At 35.7% G+C, this 21,999-nt stretch overlaps 1 protein-coding gene across 8 annotated transcripts in view; it reads left to right on the plus strand.

The window, feature by feature from the left end:
* The window catches only part of CDC42BPA (CDC42 binding protein kinase alpha), a 330,947-nt gene that overhangs the window by 263,280 nt on the left and 45,668 nt on the right, over window positions 1-21,999 (plus strand). For 2 of the 8 annotated variants that reach the window (XM_021689881.1, XM_021689882.1), the window contains 2 exons: window positions 13,828-13,932; window positions 17,751-17,834. The exons of 1 other annotated variant lie outside the window; for it this stretch is intronic. In XM_021689881.1, the coding sequence (XP_021545556.1) occupies window positions 13,828-13,932; window positions 17,751-17,834 (189 nt within the window). Of the gene's footprint in view, window positions 1-6,833; window positions 6,873-13,827; window positions 13,933-17,750; window positions 17,835-21,999 lie in introns of all 8 variants that reach the window. 5 more of the 8 variants (XM_021689883.1, XM_044915973.1, XM_044915969.1 and 2 more) reach the window with 4 other exon arrangements.

Raw genomic sequence — 21,999 nt, forward strand, 5'->3', positions numbered from 1 at the left:
AAAAATGCTTTGGCCATCAGAGCATCTGTATTTCCTTTCTTTGCAACAATTCTGAAGACTGGAATGTTTATTTGATTATTGTCACTATGTAGATATGTATATGAAAATGCTCATTTTTATTTTTCATTGTGATTTCTATTTGACATTCCCGTTTTCGGCACTTTGCTATTTTATTTCTCAGAAGTAAACTTCTGGTGGTAAAATCAGAAAAAAGTGATATGTTTTATTAAATCTTTCAATAGATTTTACTGTGACATAATGACTGAGTACAAATCAGTTTTTAATGCTGACAGAATTTCACCTGTAATGTGGAAAGTGATTTTCGTTAACATATGTGCTACATGCACTATAAATTGACTGCACTACCATTTTCTCTCCTAAATTAATTCTATCCATTTGATAACTTAGAAGTCCCTAATGTATATTGTTCATTCTCCTTACTAAAATACCAGATGTATGCATTCTCTCTATTCCACATTAAATGGCACAAAAATCCTTATCATGTCGAACATTTAACCTTTCTAGAAACTGGAAAATAAAATGGATTCAAATGCAAATGTTCTACATAGCACTGGTTTTTCAACCAGGGAAATTTTTGTAGGTCTTATTTGTTGTGTTTTGTTAAACATAATTCTTATATTCAGAAAAGTATTTCGCATAATTGTCCACTAAAGAAAACTCTTGATCTAGATTTTAAAAAATTTTTTCAAGTTACTTTTTTTTGTCTTTGAAATATTATACCCAAGTCCATTCTGAATGGAAACCATTCCATTATTCTTGAGACAGTTGTTCTAGTTAATTCTACAGGGCAATAAAAAGAGAACTCTCTTGAGTTCTCTTGAGTACAATAGTATTTCACATTATAATCTACTGTATGTTTCACTGTACTAAAATATTTAATACAGTATGTCCATAGAAACATCATTCACTTGAGAGAGATTGGGAAGGAAGTTCGAATAAATTATTTTAACTGTTCCTTCCACTAGGAAACCATTTCCATTTTTTTTTTTTCCTAACAAACTCTTCTCTACATCCCCTTTCCTCCCACAAAAAGCTCTGAATGTAAAACCTAGAAGTCGTGTGTATTTTAACAGATAGGTTCATTCTACTCGGCCCAAGGGCTGCAGGAATGCATGCCATCCCGCACCCGCCTTGTCACTGCTCTCTCAGCCACCACCCAGCTGTAGTGAAGAAGCCTCCCACTCTCACTTTCCTCCAGGAGGACCTTTCTTGTCCGTCACCCACTAGCACTCAGCCTAAGTGCAGTTCAGACATAACACTTAATTTCAAACCAGCACAAAGGAACTCCTATCATAAAGGGAAAAGGAGTTGAGTTCACACAGGCTGAATCTTTATGAATCGGGCTCCAGCTCTTAAAAAGCCTGGTTTTTCCCTCGTTTGCTTCCTGAGTTCTCTTCTTCCAGTTTATTGGTTAAGCGCACAAGGGGGCTCAGATTTGCTGCCTCTACCACTTTCTGGGCGTATGATTGGGATCATGTTCCCTAACTTTTCTGTTAGGTAAGCCCCAGTTTGCTCATCAGAAGAACAAGGATAATAATAGTGGTACTGCCTCAGAGGTTGTTTGAGAATTTAAAGAAACAAAGTGTGTAGAGCCCTCAGTAACACTGGTTACTGTTTCCTTACTCGTAATAGGCCATTCACCTCCCTTCCTGCATTCCCTTTAGCTTCCTTTCTCATCCAGGAATCCAGTGTGACTTAAATGTTTCCTTGGCCTTCTGCTCGCCTTCTGCCCCCCCCCCACACCAATCCAAGTCACTGCACTCCCCCCGCAAATTGTCCAGCCCCAAGACCGCTGCACAGTGAGGCTTGCATGTCAGGGAGAAGGAAGTAAGCTCCTGTTTAAAAAAAATAGTTTGTATTCTTACTTCATATTTTATGGCATAAACCTCTGTAGTTGATAACTATGACTGCTCTTCCCAGAGTTACCATTCAGTTCATCTCAAAGCCAGAGTAGAGTGATGTTTTGAAAAATGGTATTCACTCCTTGGCATGCTTGTGTTTGGTGTCCAGAATACTTAGTATGAACCAAACTTCTGTTGCTTCCTTTCTCTTAGGCATTTGGAAGCTTAAGGAATAGAATCAATCTTGATTGTTCTTTGTGCCAAAACTAGTTAAGAGTGTTGTGCGTGACTGCCCGCCATAGTGAGCGGATTGTAACCCTTAACTAATGCATACAACACATCCTCTGATCATTCTTTTCTAATTTTATCTCCTAGAAATAGAAGAGAAATAGATGACATTGAAGACCTAGAATTTGAGTCGCAGCAGGAACTTGTAGGTTTAGTAAGGGATAAAGCCAGCGATTCAGCAAGATTGCAGAAATGAAACGTTCTTTGGTGTCCATACACCATGGATCTTCCCCATTTGTTTCCTGTGGCCTAGTGACCTCATACTGCCCTCTGATTCTCTAGAACTGTATCACTAGCACCTCCCCTCCTCAAAAATGACCCTTTACTTTTTTCCTTAACCCTCCCATGTGGGCCTATTAACACAATAATTCTTTTTACATAAAATAGTGCCCAGAATCGCTCTCCCACCTCCAGTTTTTTCTCAGTGTATTTTGCCTGTTCAAAATTCAAGTGAATGCCAGAATTTCTGGCAATATGGGAACACATTTGGAGCCATAGGCCTTCCTTTTAAGTTGCACAGTTTAGACAATTCTGTGTGAGTCAAGTTTCCAGCAAGAGCAGCCTTGACAGGAGAGCAGTGTAAGCGACCCAGGTCCCTTCCTTGCCCCCGACTCAGGTGAAGTGGAAGGCATTCTCAGCACCCTGCTTCTGTAATTCAGGACAACTCGGGTAGTTGGGCTTCTCTCCATGTAGAATCGTAGGCTTGCTTTTTTTTTTTTTTTTTTTTTTTTAAAGATTTTATTTATTTATTTGACAGAGAGATAGAGAGCACAAGTAGGCAGAGAGAGAGGGAGAAGCAGACTCTCCACTGAGCAGGGAGGCTGACGCGGGGCTCGATCCCAGGACCCCGGGATCATGACCTGAGCTGAAGGCAGCCGCTTAACTGACTGAGCCACCCAGGTGCCCCGAATCGTAGGCTTCTGACAGAGAAAAGCACCAAAGAAAAATACTCAGTCCAGTGGTTGTAACCGTTGTTGATCACAGCATTCTCCCATTAGTAGACTGGATCGTTTTCTCCCCCATTAGTAAAGTTTTAGAATTCTCAGTCTTTGGAGGAATAGGGAAAGGGTGGCAACAGGATTATGGATGACACTGTTTAGGGCAGATAAGAGGGGGTTTTAGTTCATGGCAAACTGACGTCACTCTGACCATTTTGTCTCTTGGGTCAGGCATTCCCACACATGGTGAGACACCAGTGACAGCAGTGAAACGGACACCAGGGTCCTTCTGCTGTGGAAATCATTTCCTCTTGACCTCGTCTTTTCTCTCAGCCCCACACGCCCTGTTGCTTCCTAGACTGCCTGGGGGTGGCTCTGTGTTAGGCCCAGCACCAAACAGGGTGAGGGGCAGGTGGAGCTCAGCAGCTCAGGCTCTCCCTGATCTGTTCCCTGCATCCCAGTGGCCAGAAGTCCAGGGATGATCAGACCAGCTTGCAAACTTCCCATCCTGTTCCATTCATTTTCTTCTTTTCAATTGAGCCCCCAAAATACTTGGCTTGACTGTACTAAAGGTCATACTAATTATAGTCATATAAATGAACTACTTGTTCTTTATATTTGGTAAACATACTGTCATTTATTAACATATTGTCACTTATTAAATCTATGACAGGTAAGTTTTGAGTTTTATTTAAATTACAATTCTACACTCTGTTCATTCAGGCCAAATTCACAAAAACTGGGAGAACCTGGCAAGTGAGAGTATGCCAGCTTGCTTTCTGGAGGCTTATTCTAGTGTACTGAGGAAAGAGTAAACCACAATTAAAGGTGTGGAATAAAAAGGTCAGACATCAAGGAATAGAGTTATCCCAATAGTCCAACTGTCTGGTCTTCCTAATACTGTTTTCTTGTATCCTGGCGTATGACAAGAAGCAAGTAGTCTGAGAGTATTGGCAGGCCAAGTTCCACTCCTTGTTGGATTTCATGGTAAAATCTTGCTAAGATGTCCTAAAATATTTAATATCAGTCATGGCTCCTAGCTTCCTTCCCTCATCCCTTGCTTTTAGCTGGTCTCTCCCTTGGCTTCTTTCATAATCTATCCTAACCCATCACAGAAATCTGAGGTTTGGCAGCATTGGGTAGCTGTACCTGGGGAAGATTGATCATTCGGGAGAATCAGTGGAAGACAGAATTTTAAAACATACATTATGAAGATCTTTCAATCCTGTGACCCAAACCAGGCCTGAATCCAATAAATTATGGCATTCTTGATATTTCCTCTTTCTTTTTTAAAAAATCTTCCATCCACATATTAAATACAACCCAACTCGAAACTCTCCCATTTCAGAAGATTGTCATATGCAGTCCTTCCCTAGGTTAGGCAGCATTATGTATTATTTTATATATAAGATATGTTTTTTATTGTATATCATATATCCTAATAGTTTAGACAATCTAGAGAGAAAGAACCATGACTACCTAGTCTTTTACTCTTCAATATCTTACTTTAAAAGACCTTTGGAACTCATTAACTGAATCTTAAAATCTATTTGCCAAATTATGTGTCTGTAAGATAAATTAATTTCTTTTGGTTTCTGCTCATGTGCTTACTTCCATAATCAGCCTGAAATTTATGGCAGCAGTTTTATACCAGATATAAAATGCACAGTTTTAAATGGTATATGAAGACAACATCCTGCTTCCCAGCGTGTACTGTGAGACCAGCATGTACTGTGAGACCAGTTTCTACTGTTAGTAGAAAACCATGGTTATGAGAGTGTGTGTAAAGGGGAAAGTGTGTGCCATGTGTGTTCCCCCAATTCCATTTGTACAGTGCCAGCTATACACTGTGTTGTCCTTCATATGCAGGGATGGTTTTGAGAGACATGTTGACTTGTTTTTAGCATAGTGGCAATATATTTACTTTGAGCTAGTCATGCTTTTTTTTCATGGTTTCAGCACATTCCTGACTCTGGTCTAGAAGTATAGGGATAGCCAAAAAGTAAAGGTTTCTCTGTATTAAACATCTTAGCACTTCCTACACATGTAGTACTCTACTTTGCACAATGGTAGCTGCTAAGATCAATCAGACGTAGAAGTAGGCCTCAAAACACTTATTTTACTGTTAGAGAAAATAAATCCATAGTTATATACTGTGCCGTATAGAAAGTGATAAATGCCATAAAAAAAAAAAAAGAATGAGGTAAGTTTGCAGAATGTCAGAAGGATTCATTCAGTATTTATTAAGAATTTTATAGAGGCTTTATGATAAGCGTATTCCAGATCTTTAAGGATCTGAATCTGATGGAAAAACCACACATGTAAATAAATAATTATAACACAATTGGGAGCAGCACAATAATAAAAGATATGGACTGTCTATCATGGGAGTATAAAGGAGAGCTACCTGACCGAACTAGAAGGCTGCCAAAAGGCTTTCTGAAAGAACCGATGGCTGAGCCGGTCCTCACGGAGGGACGGGTATGGTCCACAGAGTAAGAGATGCTGAGGAAGACGAGTGCGTGCTAGGCGGGCAGCGCGTGGTTAGGGAGGGGGAGTTCTGCCTAAAGCAACAGGAATGACTGGACGAAGACACAAAAACTTCCTTAGGAACCTGCGGGCCTTCTAATCCTGGTTTGCCATTAACTTTCTGGGACACCGTGTTCAGGTCATCTGCCTTCCAAGTCACCTAAAAAGAAAAAAAAGTTCCTGTTTACTAGTGTGCCAGAGTTGTACAAATAACACTGATCACCTGGAAGGATGTTTCTTATCCTTCCAGTTTCCTCTGAGCTCTGTAGCTCCTGTAGTTCAGTTTATAAATTCCCTCTCTAGGTCCCCCTACAAATCTTGTACATCCCTCACACACCTCGCCCCCCAGCTTCCCGGAGAACTCTGCAGCTAACCTCTGTCACAGCATTTGTCACACTGTGGGTGGCATGGTGTCTTCCCCACCAGTCTGTGAATGGCACATCTTCTGTGTCTTTTAAAAACCTGACCTATTAAAAAAAATAAAAAATAAAAACCTGACCTATTGCAAATCCTCAGTAGATGGTAGGTTCTGTTGAATATAGGGAATTACCAGAGGCAGATACAGTTTATATTTATAAAACTCTGCTGTTCATGCATCACCAAGTTCCAGAGACTTGGGAGATATTTCAGTACAGTTATTACCTACTTATTGTTATTGCTGCTTTTCCCTAATTACTTAATCTTTAATGTCCGAAAGGTGAAGGTCCTTCTTGACTTAAGCCTAATGTCTAGTCAGGATGGACAGTATTGTTGAAGTAACTTTTTGTTTTCATTCATTATCAGTAATTCTGAAGGCCTAAGTTAGCTTTTATCATTTAAAAGCATCATCTTTGGAAATAGTAAGAATTTGGTAGGTAAAAGACTGATTAAGTATTTTATTAACTGTTACCCAGCACTAAATCAGAATTATTTGGATCATTTTTGTTCTCACATTTCCAGTTGTTACTACCAACCTCTGCAGAAAAGAGATTGTCCATCACTTGATGGAGCATTATTTCTTGGGTCACTGTTTGCGTGGGGTCCCGTGAGTCATCGTAGACCGAGTCTGAGCAACAATTTCTTTACTGTCCTATCCTCCAGTTTTTCCTGAAAATACCTATCAGAAAATGTGTCTTTATGTGTATGTTGATATACTTTGTCTGTTAATACAGCGGTAGCCTTCGAGAGTCGTGTGTGAATATTTGTAACGTGCAGTATTCTCCTTTCTTTGTTGAAGCGCTCTCCGTCCTGTACTCCAGCTAGCAAAGGCAGACGTGTAAGAAACTACTGCACTGTGTGTCCCCACCCCATGCCCTCCACCCTGTCTCTTCCCCTTCTTGCCTGTGGTTGCGGAACACGCTAACGTCTCCGCGATGTACTCTCACCTCTGCTGCATGCTGTGTGCTGCTGGCCCTGCTGTCGCTACTCTGCCTTTCTGCATTTTCTTTTTGCTTTTTCTTTTCTTGGTTTGGCTTTGGCCGTAAAGCTTTAGGAATGTTTGTATAAATTTCAGTAACCAAACTACTAAAATTATAAGGTATCTTTATTTTAATTTTTACTAGGGGAAAAAAGTGATCCTAACATATGCTTTCCAAATTGATCGCCTACAAAGTAAATGAGTTTCTAAATAAGAATCTGATATAAGCAAATATTAGAGATTTCCTAGAGATTTTAATTATATGGAAAAAAACCTTGATGATTCATATTATGCAGAATTCAAAAGAATTTGGGACAACTTATAGATCTTACTGACTATAATTTTATGTAAATCAGTTTTGCAGAAATCTTTGATAGATTATTTAATGTATTTCAGAGGAATATCCCTAAATATGTTTATAGATTTGAGGCAATAATATTAATAATAAATTGTTTATATTCTAAGGTATTTCTAAGATATTTAAAAATACCATGACACTTTATATATGTATTGATAACAAACTATAAGCAACATCCTATGCTGATGCTAGCTCAGTGTTTCTCAGTACTGAATGGGCCAGCCATTATCTCTATCCTGCAGTTTTCTTATATGCTCAGAATGGGGCATGTATTTGTGGAAAGATCTCAAATTTCCTAAACCAGCGTCCACCCCAACATCAAGATACACAACATACACACCCCCTAGTTGAGAAGCAGTGGGCTAGCTGACGTCTGCTCTGGTTTTCATATGCGATGTAAAATAGTAATATTAAAAAGGAACTTCTGTGGTAGATAAAAGCTTATAAATTTTCACCTGTCAGCTTCATAATCACTGGATTAATCCACACCTTAAATCCAGAATTCTGACTTGGAAAGGGCTAGATCATGGAATAATCTGGTTTACAGGGAGCATGGGGAGCAGTAGGGTGCCTCACTGCTTCCTGTGCTCTTATCTTTCGGATGTCGTGCTGCATTGATGGCAAAATAAACATGATGAACCCTTACATAGCACATATTTCCAAACTCCTGTTTAATAATGAATAAGCAGGTCAAATACCAGTGGTATGGCCAGTAGAACTATGACTTTAATATCTCATTGATTAATGACACTTTTGAAAAGACTGCTGGTTCAACTGATTTTTTTATTTATTATTTTGTCATTTAGAGAGTTAAAACTGTTGGGTGCTTGGACTTATCAGATTAAACTGAGTATGTGTTAAGTATACCCTGTAACCTCTAGAAAGGAAGACCAAAATGTTGTGTGCGCAATTATATTAGGGTTCAAATCGTCAGCCTGTGAATTGAGTGAATTTTTAACGAGTTTTTTTTTTTAATACGGTTATAATTAAGAGAGATTTTATTTTTCTGGTTAAATAGAGATTAATTATATCTCACTTGCCTTGTGGACTTCTGGGGGCCTTGGCCTCCCAGAGCACCTCTGTGAATCTTGATATAAGGAAAAATTTTTGAGGGAAATACTATTCAGTCTATATCTTCATTCTATAGGATATGAATAAGCTGCACTTAACCAGAGTCTCTTGATGTGTATATGATTTTTTTAAGTGCAGATGTGATAGGCTTGATAACCTGCTTTCCAGGCTTGTTTCAATTTTTCCTTGGTTATGTATCTGACAAATTAAAAAACTGCCTCTGGAAAGTGGTGATGTCTATGAGGGAGCGGAGTGGAGAATCAACAGCTATTCAGCAGGTACAGAGAAGCATCTCCCTGGCAATAGCTGAGGGCCTTGATAGTCCTGGGAGACGGCAGTGTATTACAATAGGACAGAGACGGTTACCATTCCTAACAGTGGCCTTGAATCCAACAGTGACATATAGTTGGGCTATACACTGTGTTTTCAGACAAGCAGTAAGTAATACTTTTATAAACTTAAGATTCTTAGGATTCTTACACGTCCTATAAGTGAGGTTTCACTGTTCAAGGTTTGCTGTGTTTTTATTTCCAGTCCACTATAAGTTTCCATTTACAATTTGAATACGTTATTTTTAAGTGGTGTTATTCAGTTAGGCATAGCACAAAAAAGATTTGTTATTAATATTATCATTAATGCCCAAATATAAATGGTTATGGAAAGGTCCACAGTGTTTTCATTAATAGTGAGAAACATTAAAGTCTCATTTTAGATTATTCCTTTAGAGTTTGGAAGAGAGATTATAAATAGCCAACGTGTAACTTAAGTTTCTTTTATGTTTTCTGAGAACATTTGTAAATTCTCCAGAGTAGATTTTCAAGTCGATATATTGAAAATAAGGAGAAATTTTCAGAAAGAGGAACAAGTTATATTATTTGTAATTAGTAAGATTGCACTTACTAGTCGTAACCTTCAGTGATTTATTTATTATTTGTTTTAGTATGATAAAATATTAGATTTGCTGTTTTCCAAATGATACAGTATTTCCCTAACACTGTTTTTTTATCATAAGCTCAGTTAACAGAAAAAATTATATCAGTGAAACGTTGAGGTTTTGAAGTGTTTCTTTAATACAAAAAATTGGATTACTTGCCACTTTGTTTCCAAAATACTTCTAGCTAACGGGTAAAGATAATTGATGATAATTGTATTTTTTTGGTTAATTTAGAGTTTTGTATTTACAAATACCAAACAACATGTTAGATGTAAGCTTTTTTAAAAACCTATATCTAATCTGTATCAAATCTTGGTATTTTTTACTTTAAAACCAGGTTTCTCATGAGAATATTTTGCTTCTTGTATTTTTCAAATCTATAATTATTTTTGGAGTAGAAAAGGCCCATTGATACATGTTCAAGATGAGTTGTTTTAGTTGTTTTTATTATTTATCAGAAAACCATACTGCATAATTTGAGGAGTTCACCAAAAACTCAGATCTGATCCTAGGGGGAAAGAAAACTTTTCTATTTTACTGCACTACTCTAGAAATAAATTTTGTGGATCACTCAGTAGGGAAATCCTAATAGATTCAGGAAACATTATAGACTTTTTGCATGACAGTGTTATGTATTGTGGATGATACTGCTGATACTCATTCAGTTTTTCTTTTTTTTTCCCTGAAGAGTAGAGCAGTAGGTAAAAATGACATTGGAGTGTAGTAGATGTTTCTAATGCCTGTTCATTAGAATAACTCCTTGAAGTAGGTTTACTTAGAAAAAAGAATTAGGTACCCAGGAAATAGAAAAAAATCACATTTACATAAAGATATTCCTCATCTTTCTCAGTAGATTGCAGCTTAGAAATATTGAGTGAATTGCTTATACTGTTCAGTTAAGATTTGTTTCCAAGATCTTCCTCCAGATATTATCAGAAGGTACTATCCAATTAATATTAGCTATGTATTGCTTTTCACTATTTTCTCCTTTTTATCATTCTTTTTACAATGATAAATGCAATTATTGAATTGTGATATCTCTGCTATGGATGTATATCATGTTTATCAGCTTTTCCTGCATTATTAATTCAAGTCATTGCTTACATTTAATGCTATATAGTTTTTCAGAACACAAAGAATTTAACTTCCATGGTTTAAGTATACTATTAATGACTGTATTATAACCACGATAAAGGTTTGGAAGGTAAACGTAATTGATATGCTATTAATTAGATGCTTTGCTGCCAATGTTATATCTGAATCATTGCCAATTAACTATTAAGTTAACTTTAGGCTGTCTGCAAAGTCTGGCTTATAGTTATTGAGTATTCTGAAAGTTCAGTAAAATTAATTGCTTTTTAGTGGATGGAATAAGTCCTTAATTATAAATGTATCAGTAAGCATGTAATTATAGATAAAATTAATAACATCTTGAAAAACCAGTCCTGCTGGTGGTAATTAACACTTTGAATTAGAAAATATGTAAGTGGTATTATATTTTTCTTATTCTTCCTATTAAACCTCTTTTGAGTTATTGTTTACACTGGCAGTAATCCAGAAAGGAAATGAAATATGTAAATCTATTAATCTAACAAGTATTAGTTTCTAACAGCTTTTAGAAGACGTGGGAAAAAGTTTGTTAATTCAATATTCAAAACGTTATTGCCATGAGTTTTATTCATCTTTACCAAACTTTGTTCCTTGTCTTTCTAAGAAACACACTTTTGAGAAATAAAGTGGTAATTTTTAAACTTCACTTATGCATTCATGGTTTTTTTTAAAAATCAGAGTATCATCATAAATGGCATAGTTCAACTTTTTAAATATACTCAATGCCATCTCAAAATATTACTCAAATATTTTTACTTACTGTTAATTTGTTTTAACAAAAACTACCTGATTTTGTTTAATCTCTGGAATTTATTTTAAGAGCATATAGTTCCAAGAAGCTGGTATGCTAATTTTTATTATTCTATTTTATTAGAATTGGTATTGGGTTGGTTTTTAAATCTAAATGTTTCCTCTTTTGAATAACCAGTTTTACCTCATGCAGCTAAGAAAATCATTTTAAAATCTATTCTCATTCCTGTTGTTTTTTTTATTTATGAGTTAAAAACTTGTTAGGAGAAACAGACTTTTCATAAATGACAGTAATTCTAAAGAAGGGCCGAGAGGTATGTATTTAAAGCCTCGAGAGTTCTTTAAGAGTCACTAATTTCTGTAATCAAGGATTAAACTTTGATGGTGTATTTTTCCGTTTGTTCAGTATCACACTGTCATCATGTCACAATTTTCATAGGGTCGTGAAACATGATGGTGAATGTTTGAAGAACCAACTATGGGGTGGGGGCAAGGGGTGGGGTCGATTTTTAGGGGTGATGATTTCCATGATGTACACCTCCCAGCAGGGCACGTGCTGACAAAATGTCTTAAGGCAGCGTGTTCTAATGTCATTGCAAGAAAGTAGAGGTAATCAAACCGCATGCTCACCTCTGGCCAGCGTGTGTTCATGGGGCTCAAAGAGCAGATCTGCTTTTCAATTGTCAGCCTGTACTCCTGAACACAGCAAGCTCCTGCCTTTCTCATTTTTGAAGTATCTTTAAAGTAATTGGGCCCGAGGCAGAAAGCCACTATATTAGCTGTCCAGTCCCATTCACAGCATTATCCTTTGCACAGAAACTTCTGCTTTTATCTCTTTCAAGCTATGGGCTACAGGCTTTTGTGTGACAGGTCAGAAACTTAAATTTTATTAAAATGACCCAGTTTTTTGCACTTAGCAAATCCCCTACTTGGACACTTCTTGAGAACTTTATGAGCTACTTAACTTGATTATTTGGGGTCATTTTACGTTCTTATTAGTGTAAAATGCATCAGGACTGCTTTGCTTATCAATTCCATTTTAACTGAACCCCCTCCCCTCTTATTCAGCTTGCAGTTTATGTAATTGTATGGAAACTAGAAGGAGGAGATTTCTAGAAAGTAGGATCTTTCTGCCCTATCTCCAGCCCAGATTTATATTCCAGATTAATAATTTAAAAGGAGTACCTTCTCCATGACTCTCCCTGCGTAAAATTATGAACTGGGCAAAACTTGTCTTAGAGTCTCAGTTTCTTCTTTTTTTCACTCTCCTGTTCGTGATCAGAGTTCACTGTCAGGAAAAGAGATCATGTAACTCATTCTCCATGACCATTAAATTGCTATGAGTACCTTTACTGTGGAGATGCCTCTGGTACCACAAAAATAATATTGGATTTGAAGTCAAGGAGTGGGATTCGGGCCTGGCTCTCCCACTTCATAAGCTGTACTAGTTTTCTGAAATCAGCCACATTTCACACTTCAGAGCAGACATACAGCTGGTATGCCTCAGCTCAGGTGTTCCAGTTTTTAAAATATTGAAATACCTTCCTAGCTGATGGTACATAGCTGCTGCTCCAAGTTCCTTAGATGCCCTCCCGGAGACCCTTCTTCTCCCCACGTCCCCTGAGCGCAGTAACTAAAGGTTTAAGGCCTGGTTGGGAGCCATGTGAGTCATCCCCACCAAAGTCTTGCCTTGTGGTTTGCCAGAAAACCTGCCTGTGCCCAGCAGAGGACTCCTGCAGGGTTAGCCAGCTCACTAGCCTGTCCCTAAAAGAGTAACCATAATATAGTAAAGGAAAAGAAAAAAATATTTTAAGTACCTATTTAAAATCCTTAAGCTGATTGTTCATTTTATTGAATTGTAGCTTCTGATCTAAGCATTGTTCTTGCTGTACAATACAGTTGAAACAAATTCCCCAACCTCTTTTCAAAATTGCTTTCATTGCCCTTCATTTCAAAAATGCAATCCTGGTAATTTTGAAAATTGCCAAACTGAATATATCATCGATTGGTATGCTCCATAAGGTCTTTAATGCTAAGTTTTAACCCCAAGCATTTTGAGTTTCTAAAAATACTTGGTTAAAAGGGCACAACTGAATATAAGTGCTGGTATTTCTACTGCTGCAGAATAAAAAAGTGGTGTTACCCTCAGCCAACACAAAACTGATAAATTAGTTTCTTTTACTTTCAAGTAATGCCTGGTAGATGACCAAATTTCCTTCTTATGAAGGACAGAATTATCTCTAATCTGCAGCACATACTCTGTTAAGTACTCTGCACTTAATTCACACGTATGATTTCGTTTGTGGAATACAAGTCAAGAACATGTATTAGAGACCAGTGCTCAAAGTCGGAGACCGGCAGTGAAGATGGGAGCATTTTGTTAACTGTTGTCTTTATCTTTGTTTACATTAAAGCTAGCGGTTATGCTTTTGTGTGATGACACATCCCGAAGGTGAATATGCAAACTGAAGTTTGTTTTCCTCTTCTCAAGATATGTTATCATGATTATGCCTTACAGAAATTTGCTAAGAGCTGCACATTGTTTGAAAGTGATTTCTTGGGTTTTTGTTTTTCCTGACTTATCTTCCTAGACTGATCCTGTTGAGAACACATATGTACGGAATCCGAACGTCAAGGTTAACATCCAGTCAAGGTCCACATCTCCTTCCACATCTAGTGAAGCTGAGCCAGTTAAGGTGCCTCATTGGAGCAGTCTTGCTCCCCAACTTTTCACTTGTGTCAGGAAAGAGGGAATTGCAAAAACAAGTGAAATCTGACTCTTCTTTTAATCAAATATATTATGTAATAAGTCACAATCTATTGGAGATGATTGCGTTTGACTGATAATGTAAATACGACTCTAAAACAAAAGTCGCAAGTTGCCCCCCGCAGATTCAACCTAAAATAGACAGATACTTATTTACTTATAAAGGTAGCCTTTATTTTAAGTAAAGGACTATGTGGAACAGAGGGCAGGGTTATCTCAATTTTGGAATTGTCAGATATAAACTTGGTAGGCACATGGCAGTGTCAGGTGCCATTCTCGTATTTTAATTTGTCCAGTAAATGTAATAAGACCTACACAACTGTTACTTCATAAGTACAGCTTAAAATGAAAATTGCCACTGCTGGCCACTGAATAGTTTATTCTAACTGCTCGGTCTGCAAGAGGCATTCAACTATGTCATGCCTTTTAATAATACAAAAACAGTGTTGTTTTGTACCTCATGTTAGTCAGTGGTTTCAAACAGCCAGTCAGCCAGTTTTCTCAACAGAGGTCATTTCCTCAACGAGTCAGAAGGATGTGTCATGCCTCAGTGAAGCCCTCCTGCTTCGAGATGCAATTTGGATTCTTCACTCAGCTTGCAGTTCTGACAGAGCCCCTTTGTTTCCCATATTCTCTCTAGAGCTGTGTCTCGTGTTCAAGGGAAGCAGACAGTCCGCTCTGGAAAGCTGTCTGAAGTGAAGTGTGATTTGTAGTTAGATTCTGACTTGATTTTTTACAACCTTGTGACAGACTACCTCAGACTGGTTAAGTTGATGAGTCTCTGCTTTTTTTTTTTTTAGTCATTGTTTCAATATTTTGAGCTTATACATGTTTAATGTTGAAATATCTCAAGCATACAGAGGATAATAAACACATATGTAACCACCATTCACAGATTTAACAGATGTGAACATTTTGCCCTGTCCTTTTCAAATTTGTTTTCAAAGAAAGAAAATATTCCGGAGAATTGAAACCGCCTTCCCTATACCATTCCCCTCTCTCCTTAGTCAGACATATCTAAAGACCCTGAAATTGATGCACATCTTCTTCCTTAGTTTTAAATTTCACTTCATTTGTATCCATAAACAATATATGAGAATGTTTGTTTTATATTTATGTTTTACACAAACATAAAGCTTTATCTTTCTGTAACTTCTTTCATTCAGCATTATGCTTTTGAGCTCGACTCATGCAGATACGTGTCCATTATAACTGTTACATAATATTTCATTGTATGAATATACCCCAACCACTTATGCATTCTCCTGTTGTTAGATATTTAGGTTGTTTCCGATTTTTGCTATTACAATCAGTGCTGAAGTGAACATCCTAGTAGCTGTCTGCTTTTGCAAATGTGCAGTTTGTTTAGCATATATATACCTGGAAGCTGAATTATTGGGTTGTGTGGTACATGCATTTTCAACTTTAACTAGATTTTGCCAAATTATTTTCTACAGTGGTTGGACCAGTTTCACTCCCACCAGCAATATGTGAGAGTTCCCCATTTTCCCACATCCTCACAAACCCTTGGTACTGTCAGACATTAACTTTTGCCAATTTGATGGGTATGGAGAGGCCTTTTTGTTTTTAATTTGCATTTCTCTGATCTCAAGTGTTAATTCAGCATCTTTTTATGTTTATTGACCACTGGTGGTTTGCCTGTTTATGTCTTTTGTCTGTTGTTCTACTGAATTATTTTTCCTATTTTTTGTGTTCTTTATGTAATCTGGATACTAATCCTTAGCTGGCTATATGCACTGCAAATCTTTTATTCCAGTCTGTGGCTTATTTTAAAATTTTATTTGGTGTCTTTTCGTCTTGCAACAATGTTTATTTTAAAGTAGGCTTATATATATCAATCATTTCCTTTATGACTTTATGTTTTTTATGTCTTCCTAAAGCAGTTCTTCCCTATGCAGCATTTAAAAATTTTCTTCCATACTTTTTTCTAAAAGTTTAAAATTTTTTATTTTACCTGTTTAGGACCTTAAGCTGAAATTTATTGTTACATATTATGTGAAATGGGGTTCTAAATCTATTTATCTCATATGAACAGCCAACTCTACTATATTTCCCCCATTGATTTGTAAAACAATCTCTGCTTTATATATATGGGTCTGTTTGGGGGTTCTTTTTTCTCTTCTGTTGTTCTTTTTGTCTATTCCTGTATCAATATCACATTGTCTTAATTGCTATAACCCTAAAATAATTCACCTGGTATAATCAGCCACTCCCACCCACCTTATTCTTTTTCCTTTTCCTTTTGACCCTTTAGTTTTACATATGACTTTTAGAATCAGTTTGTCAGGTTCCGTGTGGAGCCTTTGATTGAAATTGCATTGAATTTTATAGATTTATCTGAGGAGAATTGACATCTTTGTGATTGGGTCTATCCATCTATGAACAGGGTATACATATTATCATTTAGATATTCTTTTATATCTTTCAGTAAAGTTTTGTTAATTTCTTTATGAATTTACTTCATATTGCTTGTTACATTTGTTCCTAGGTACCTTAAAGTTTTTGTTTCTACAGTGAATGGAATCTTTACCAAATATATATTCTTATGGTCTTCATGAACTCTGTTGATCTTGTATCCAACACCCTTACTTCACTCCTTTTTTCCTAAACTTCTCTTGGGCTTTCTGTGTAAATTATAATGTCAATTTTGTTTCCTATTGCTTTTTATTAACTTTTATATAGGTTTTCAGTGTTCCTCTCTTTAATCTCTCATGTTTACATTTTTAAACATTAGTTTATAAATTGGGTTCAAAACTTTTTCAAGCTATTTAAAGTAAATTTAAATTAAAACTAAACTCACAAGCAGAAAACTCTGAGAAGCCCAATTCAATTGTCTTTTAAGGTTATAGGGCATAGAAAATACTCTGTATATATGGTAACAAAGGCAAAGAGAGATCATTTATTTTTCTCTTAATATTAGACTATTCTATAACTTTATTCAAAGCTAGCTTTTTCATCTTATTTGCTTGCTTAGCATCCTAAAACAAAGTAATTCTTTGTGCCTTTTTTCTAACACTTTGCTAATCAAGTGATGTCTCTTTTCCAGTAAAATCACTGGTTCCTTTCATTGAAAGAAATATCTTACATTAATGTCTTATAAAGATATGGCTTTTAACTTTTGAATTTGTATGTTAAGTTCTGAATTCCAATAATACTAAATAGTCTAACTCCCTTCTTTGGAAATTGATTTCTGCACAAAATCCCACTAATCTCTCTCTCTCTCTCTCTCTTTCTACATACACACACAGACACACACACAAATCCACTGAATTGTGTTCCATATGTGTAACATACATTCTGTGTATAGAAGTTAGGAGTTAAAAGAATCTTCTAAATATTTTGATTTTAAATCCTTTTAAAAAAATCAGATACTTTTAAGAATTAATGTGCATTTTCAGATGAACTTCAAAATTAATATCCTCATTTTTATGTAGGCTGTATGCTGTGACTTTTTTGTTTTCTTCTGTGGATTCTCTTTTCTGAGTCATTTCTTTTTAAATTTCCAGACCAATTTTTTTTTTTTGCTATTTGAACAACTATTTCATTTGTAGACATTGCAGGCTGAAATTTAAATTATCAACACTATGAGAATTTTAGCTTCATTGAGATATTTTTTGCCTTATTGATGTCTTGCTTGGCTTTATTTACTTTGATTTATTTTTAGTGATGTGTGAAATAGATGGAGTATTTCATGACATTTATTTCCTTTTTTGCTCCTGGATTCAGATTGTAGACAGTACTCCTCCTCCAGTTCACACACCAACCTTAAGGAAAAAGGGATGTCCTGGTTCAACTGGCTTTCCGGCTAAGGTACTCAATCTAGATATAAGCATGATGTGTTCTGAAAAAAAAATACAAATAATGGATTCCTTCTGCTTTTTGTATTTGCTGTCATTTTTGCTATTGGTTTCCTCAAAATTGCAAACATAAAAGCTTGGAAAGAAAATAAATTTTATAGGACTGGAAATAACCACCACTAAGAAAGGTAGGAAGAGTGTCATTGTTTTGTTTTGTTTTTCTTCTTTTTTCTATTTTTTTAATAATTTTAATCTAAAAAATTATAAAAATTGAAGATGGAACAGCTATATTGAAGTGCATAGTTTGGTTTGGTTGGTTTTATTTATTAGTTGAAAAGCCTGACAAGTTGGAAGTTTTGTGCCTTTTTTATAATTTCTGGGCTTTTGAAAGATTACTATTTTTAAAGTATATTCTCCTTTTGCTTTATGCTCTTAAGGTTTTTTCAAATCAGTTTTGGGCACTAACAAATTGAAGGAGAAATAAAATCATTGATAAACCAATTTTTTCAAAATTCCAAACAATTTTTCATTATTAATTGTTCCCATTTTATTTTTTTTTTAAGATTTTATTTATTTATTTGACAGAGAGAGACACAGCAAGAGAGGGAACACAAGCAGGGGGAGTGGGAGAGGGAGAAGGAGGCTTCCTGCGGAGCAAGGAGCCCGATGGCAGCCACTTAACCAACTGAGCCACCCAGGCACCTCCCCATTTTAAAATACAAAACATGGAATACATAGTAGTGGAGGAACGTGCAACTTCAATATACCATAAGCACAGCATTAGCATGCACTCAAATGCATATTTGATTCAGGAGAAAGACTATAGACCTGCAAAGTTCAGAAGAATGCTGGGTTTGTGTTTTGCTAGTTCTTTGGGGTTATACTTTTATTTTTATATCTACAGGAAAATAACATTATTCTAGATGTATTTACATAATATTTATGGGATTAAACATTTTAGAAGACCTCTTAAATTAGCAATCAAAAAATAATATAAAGAGCTCGTAATCATATGTACAATTTCCTGAATAGGACTATGCCCCAGACATTATCTATCTACTATATCATTATTTCTGTCACTACTATTATTTCTGTCATATGTCTAAAAGTTTCTAATTCAATTCTTACTACAGTGTTTGGAGGTGTCTAATATGTCTCTATAGAGCAGAAAACTAAGGCTTAAAGAAATTAACTTTCCGAATGTCACACAAATAGTAAGCTACAGAGCCAGTATTTGCATGTAGATCTGTAGATGTCTAAGTATTTTCTTTTAAAAAATATCTATTAATGTTAGATATACAATTAGCAACTAAACACATAATTGCACCATAATTTGAGATAGTTTGGGGTTCTAGAAAACACAGATTGGCATTCTTTACTTATCTGGCATAGTTAGTTAATGTAGGTAGTAAAATAAATGGAAATTTCCAATGAATAGAAATCATTGCTTCTATGCTTGCTCTCTTTTTTGTGGTCTCCTTGTTTCCATCTTCCTAAATTCAGTGTTTTGAAGTCTGCTATTGTAAGGAGTAGTGCTTAGAGGATGCACTGTAAAGAAGATATTAAGTTGAGGCCACTCAGAAGAATCTAAGATTGAAGTTGACAAACCGCTGAGAAAGAGAAACATTTAGTGAAAAATTCAGGTGAATTACTACTTTTTCATTCTATTCAACATAACTATCACTGAAGTATTGATTATGGTAGAACATGAAGATTTGGTTGCTTATATCTCAAGCTCCTACAAAGAAATTCTAAAATTTGGAAAACAAATGATCTCCCTCTCCAGAACAGAAACCTTGGATAAACCACAGAGTGAGAGACAGGTTGATGGATCTGAAAAGCTAATAAAATATACAGAAGTATAACTGGTATAAAAGAAAAACAAGCTGAATAACCTTTGCTAGATACAGCAAAATTCTGAGACCAGAATATGAATTTAAAATAGGCACAATAAGTATCTGAAAGAGATTTTTTAAAAAAGGAAGTCTATTGGTAACATGGAGTGGGATAAGGCACCTATGAAGAAAAATAATTTGCAAGTGCTTCATGTGAAAATATAACTGCTGGAATAAAGAACTCAGCAGATGGCTTTAATAGAATGAGCAAACTAGATGTAGGAGAAGAACAGTTAATGGGGTGGAAGATGACATGGATGATATAAGACATGACAGAAATAGTTTCAGTATCTCTGTAGTAGGACTTTGAAGGGGAAGGAAAAAAACAGAGGCACTTGAAGAAATAATCACTTAATATTTCCCAGTAATTAAAGATGAAAAACTTCATATTGAAATACATCATTATGTGCTAAAGAGAATAATTTTTAAAAACTTACACTTAGACACATTATAGTAAAATTTAAGGATATCATAGATCAAGAGACAATCCTAAAAACTTTGAAAGACAAAGAGTAAATCATCTGTAAAGAAAAATTAAATTGATATCAGACTTCTCAATGGCAACACTAAATGCAAGAAAACAATTAAGATAAATGTTCAAAATGTTGAAGAAAAAGAACTTTGAACCCTAAAATTTTAACCAAGCCATAGTATCACTTAATTATGAGAGTAGGTTAAAAATATTTTCATGTATACAAGAACTTAGTAAGTTTTATTTAAAAAAAAAAAAACCTTCTCTGAAAATACTCTTTTATACACTAAGAACATACTATCAGAAAGGGAAATTAAGATAACAATCCCATTTACAGTTGCATTGAAAGGAATGAAATACCTAGGAATAAGTTTAATCAAGGAGGTAGAAGATCTATACACTGAAAACTCTAAGACACTGATGAAAGAAATTAAGACACGAATAAATGGAAATGTATTATGTGTTCACAGATTGGAAGAATTAATATTGTTAAAATGTCTATACTACATGAAGCAATCTATAGATTCAATACAGTCCCTATCAAAATTCCAACAGCATTTTTCACAGAAATAGAAAGAACAATGCTAAAATTTGTATGGAACCACAAAAGTCCCCTCAAAGAGCCAAAGCAATCTTGAGAAAGAAAAAGCTGCAGACATCACACTTCCTAATTTCAAACTGTATTACAAAGCCATAGTAACCAAAACAATATGGTACTGGCATAAAAACAGACGCATAGATCAATGGAACAGAATAGAGATCCCAGAAATAAATATGCATATATCTGTTTATTGAACACATATATTGATCACTTGATTTATGACAAAGGCATCAAAAATATACAATGGGGAAAGGACAGTCTCTTCAATAATTGGCACTGGGAAAACTGGATATCCACATGCAAAAGAATGAAACTGGACCACTATCTCACACCATACACAAAAATCAACTCAAACGGATTGAAGACTTGAACAAAAGACCTGAAACCATAAAACTCCTAAAAGAAAACAGTGGGTAATCTCCTTGACGTTGTCTTAGGAATGATTTTTTTGGATTTGATATCAAAACAAAGACAAACAAAAGCAAAAATGAGTAAGTGGAATTACATCAAAGTAAAAAATTTCTGCACAGCAAAAAAAAACCATTAACAAAATGAAAAGGCAACCTATGGAATGAGAGAAAGTATCTTTAAGTCATATATCTGGTAAGGGGTTAATATCCAAAATATAAAAGAACTCCTACAACTCAATAGCCAAAACAAAACAAAACACCCAAACAAAACAAAAAACCACCACATAATCCAATTAAAAGATGGGCAGAGGACCAGAGTAGACATTTTTCCAAAGAAGACATCCAAAAAAATTGCCAAAGATACATAAAATGGTGCTCAACATCACTAATCATCAGGGAAATGCAAATCAAAACCACAATGAGATATCACCTTGTACCCATTAGAATGGCTGCCATCCAAAAGACAAAGAGATACCAAGTGTTAGTGAGGATGTGGAGAAAAGGGTTGTGCACTGTGGGTGGGAGTGTAAATTGGTGCAGCCACTGGAAAACAGTATGGAGGTTCCTCACACAATTAAAAATAGAACTACCATATGGTCCAACAACTCCACTTCTGGGTATATATCTGAAGGAAACAAAATCACTATCTCAGAGAGATATATGTACCCCCACGTTCAGTGCAACATTATTTACAATAGTCAAGATGTGGGAATAACCTAAGTGTCTGTTGACAGATGAATGGATAAAGAAAATGTGGTGCACACACACACACACACACACACACAGGAATATTATATGAC

This window comes from Neomonachus schauinslandi, chromosome 6 (genome assembly GCF_002201575.2).
Source record: "Neomonachus schauinslandi chromosome 6, ASM220157v2, whole genome shotgun sequence".
In the NCBI taxonomy this organism is placed as follows: domain Eukaryota; kingdom Metazoa; phylum Chordata; class Mammalia; order Carnivora; family Phocidae; genus Neomonachus; species Neomonachus schauinslandi.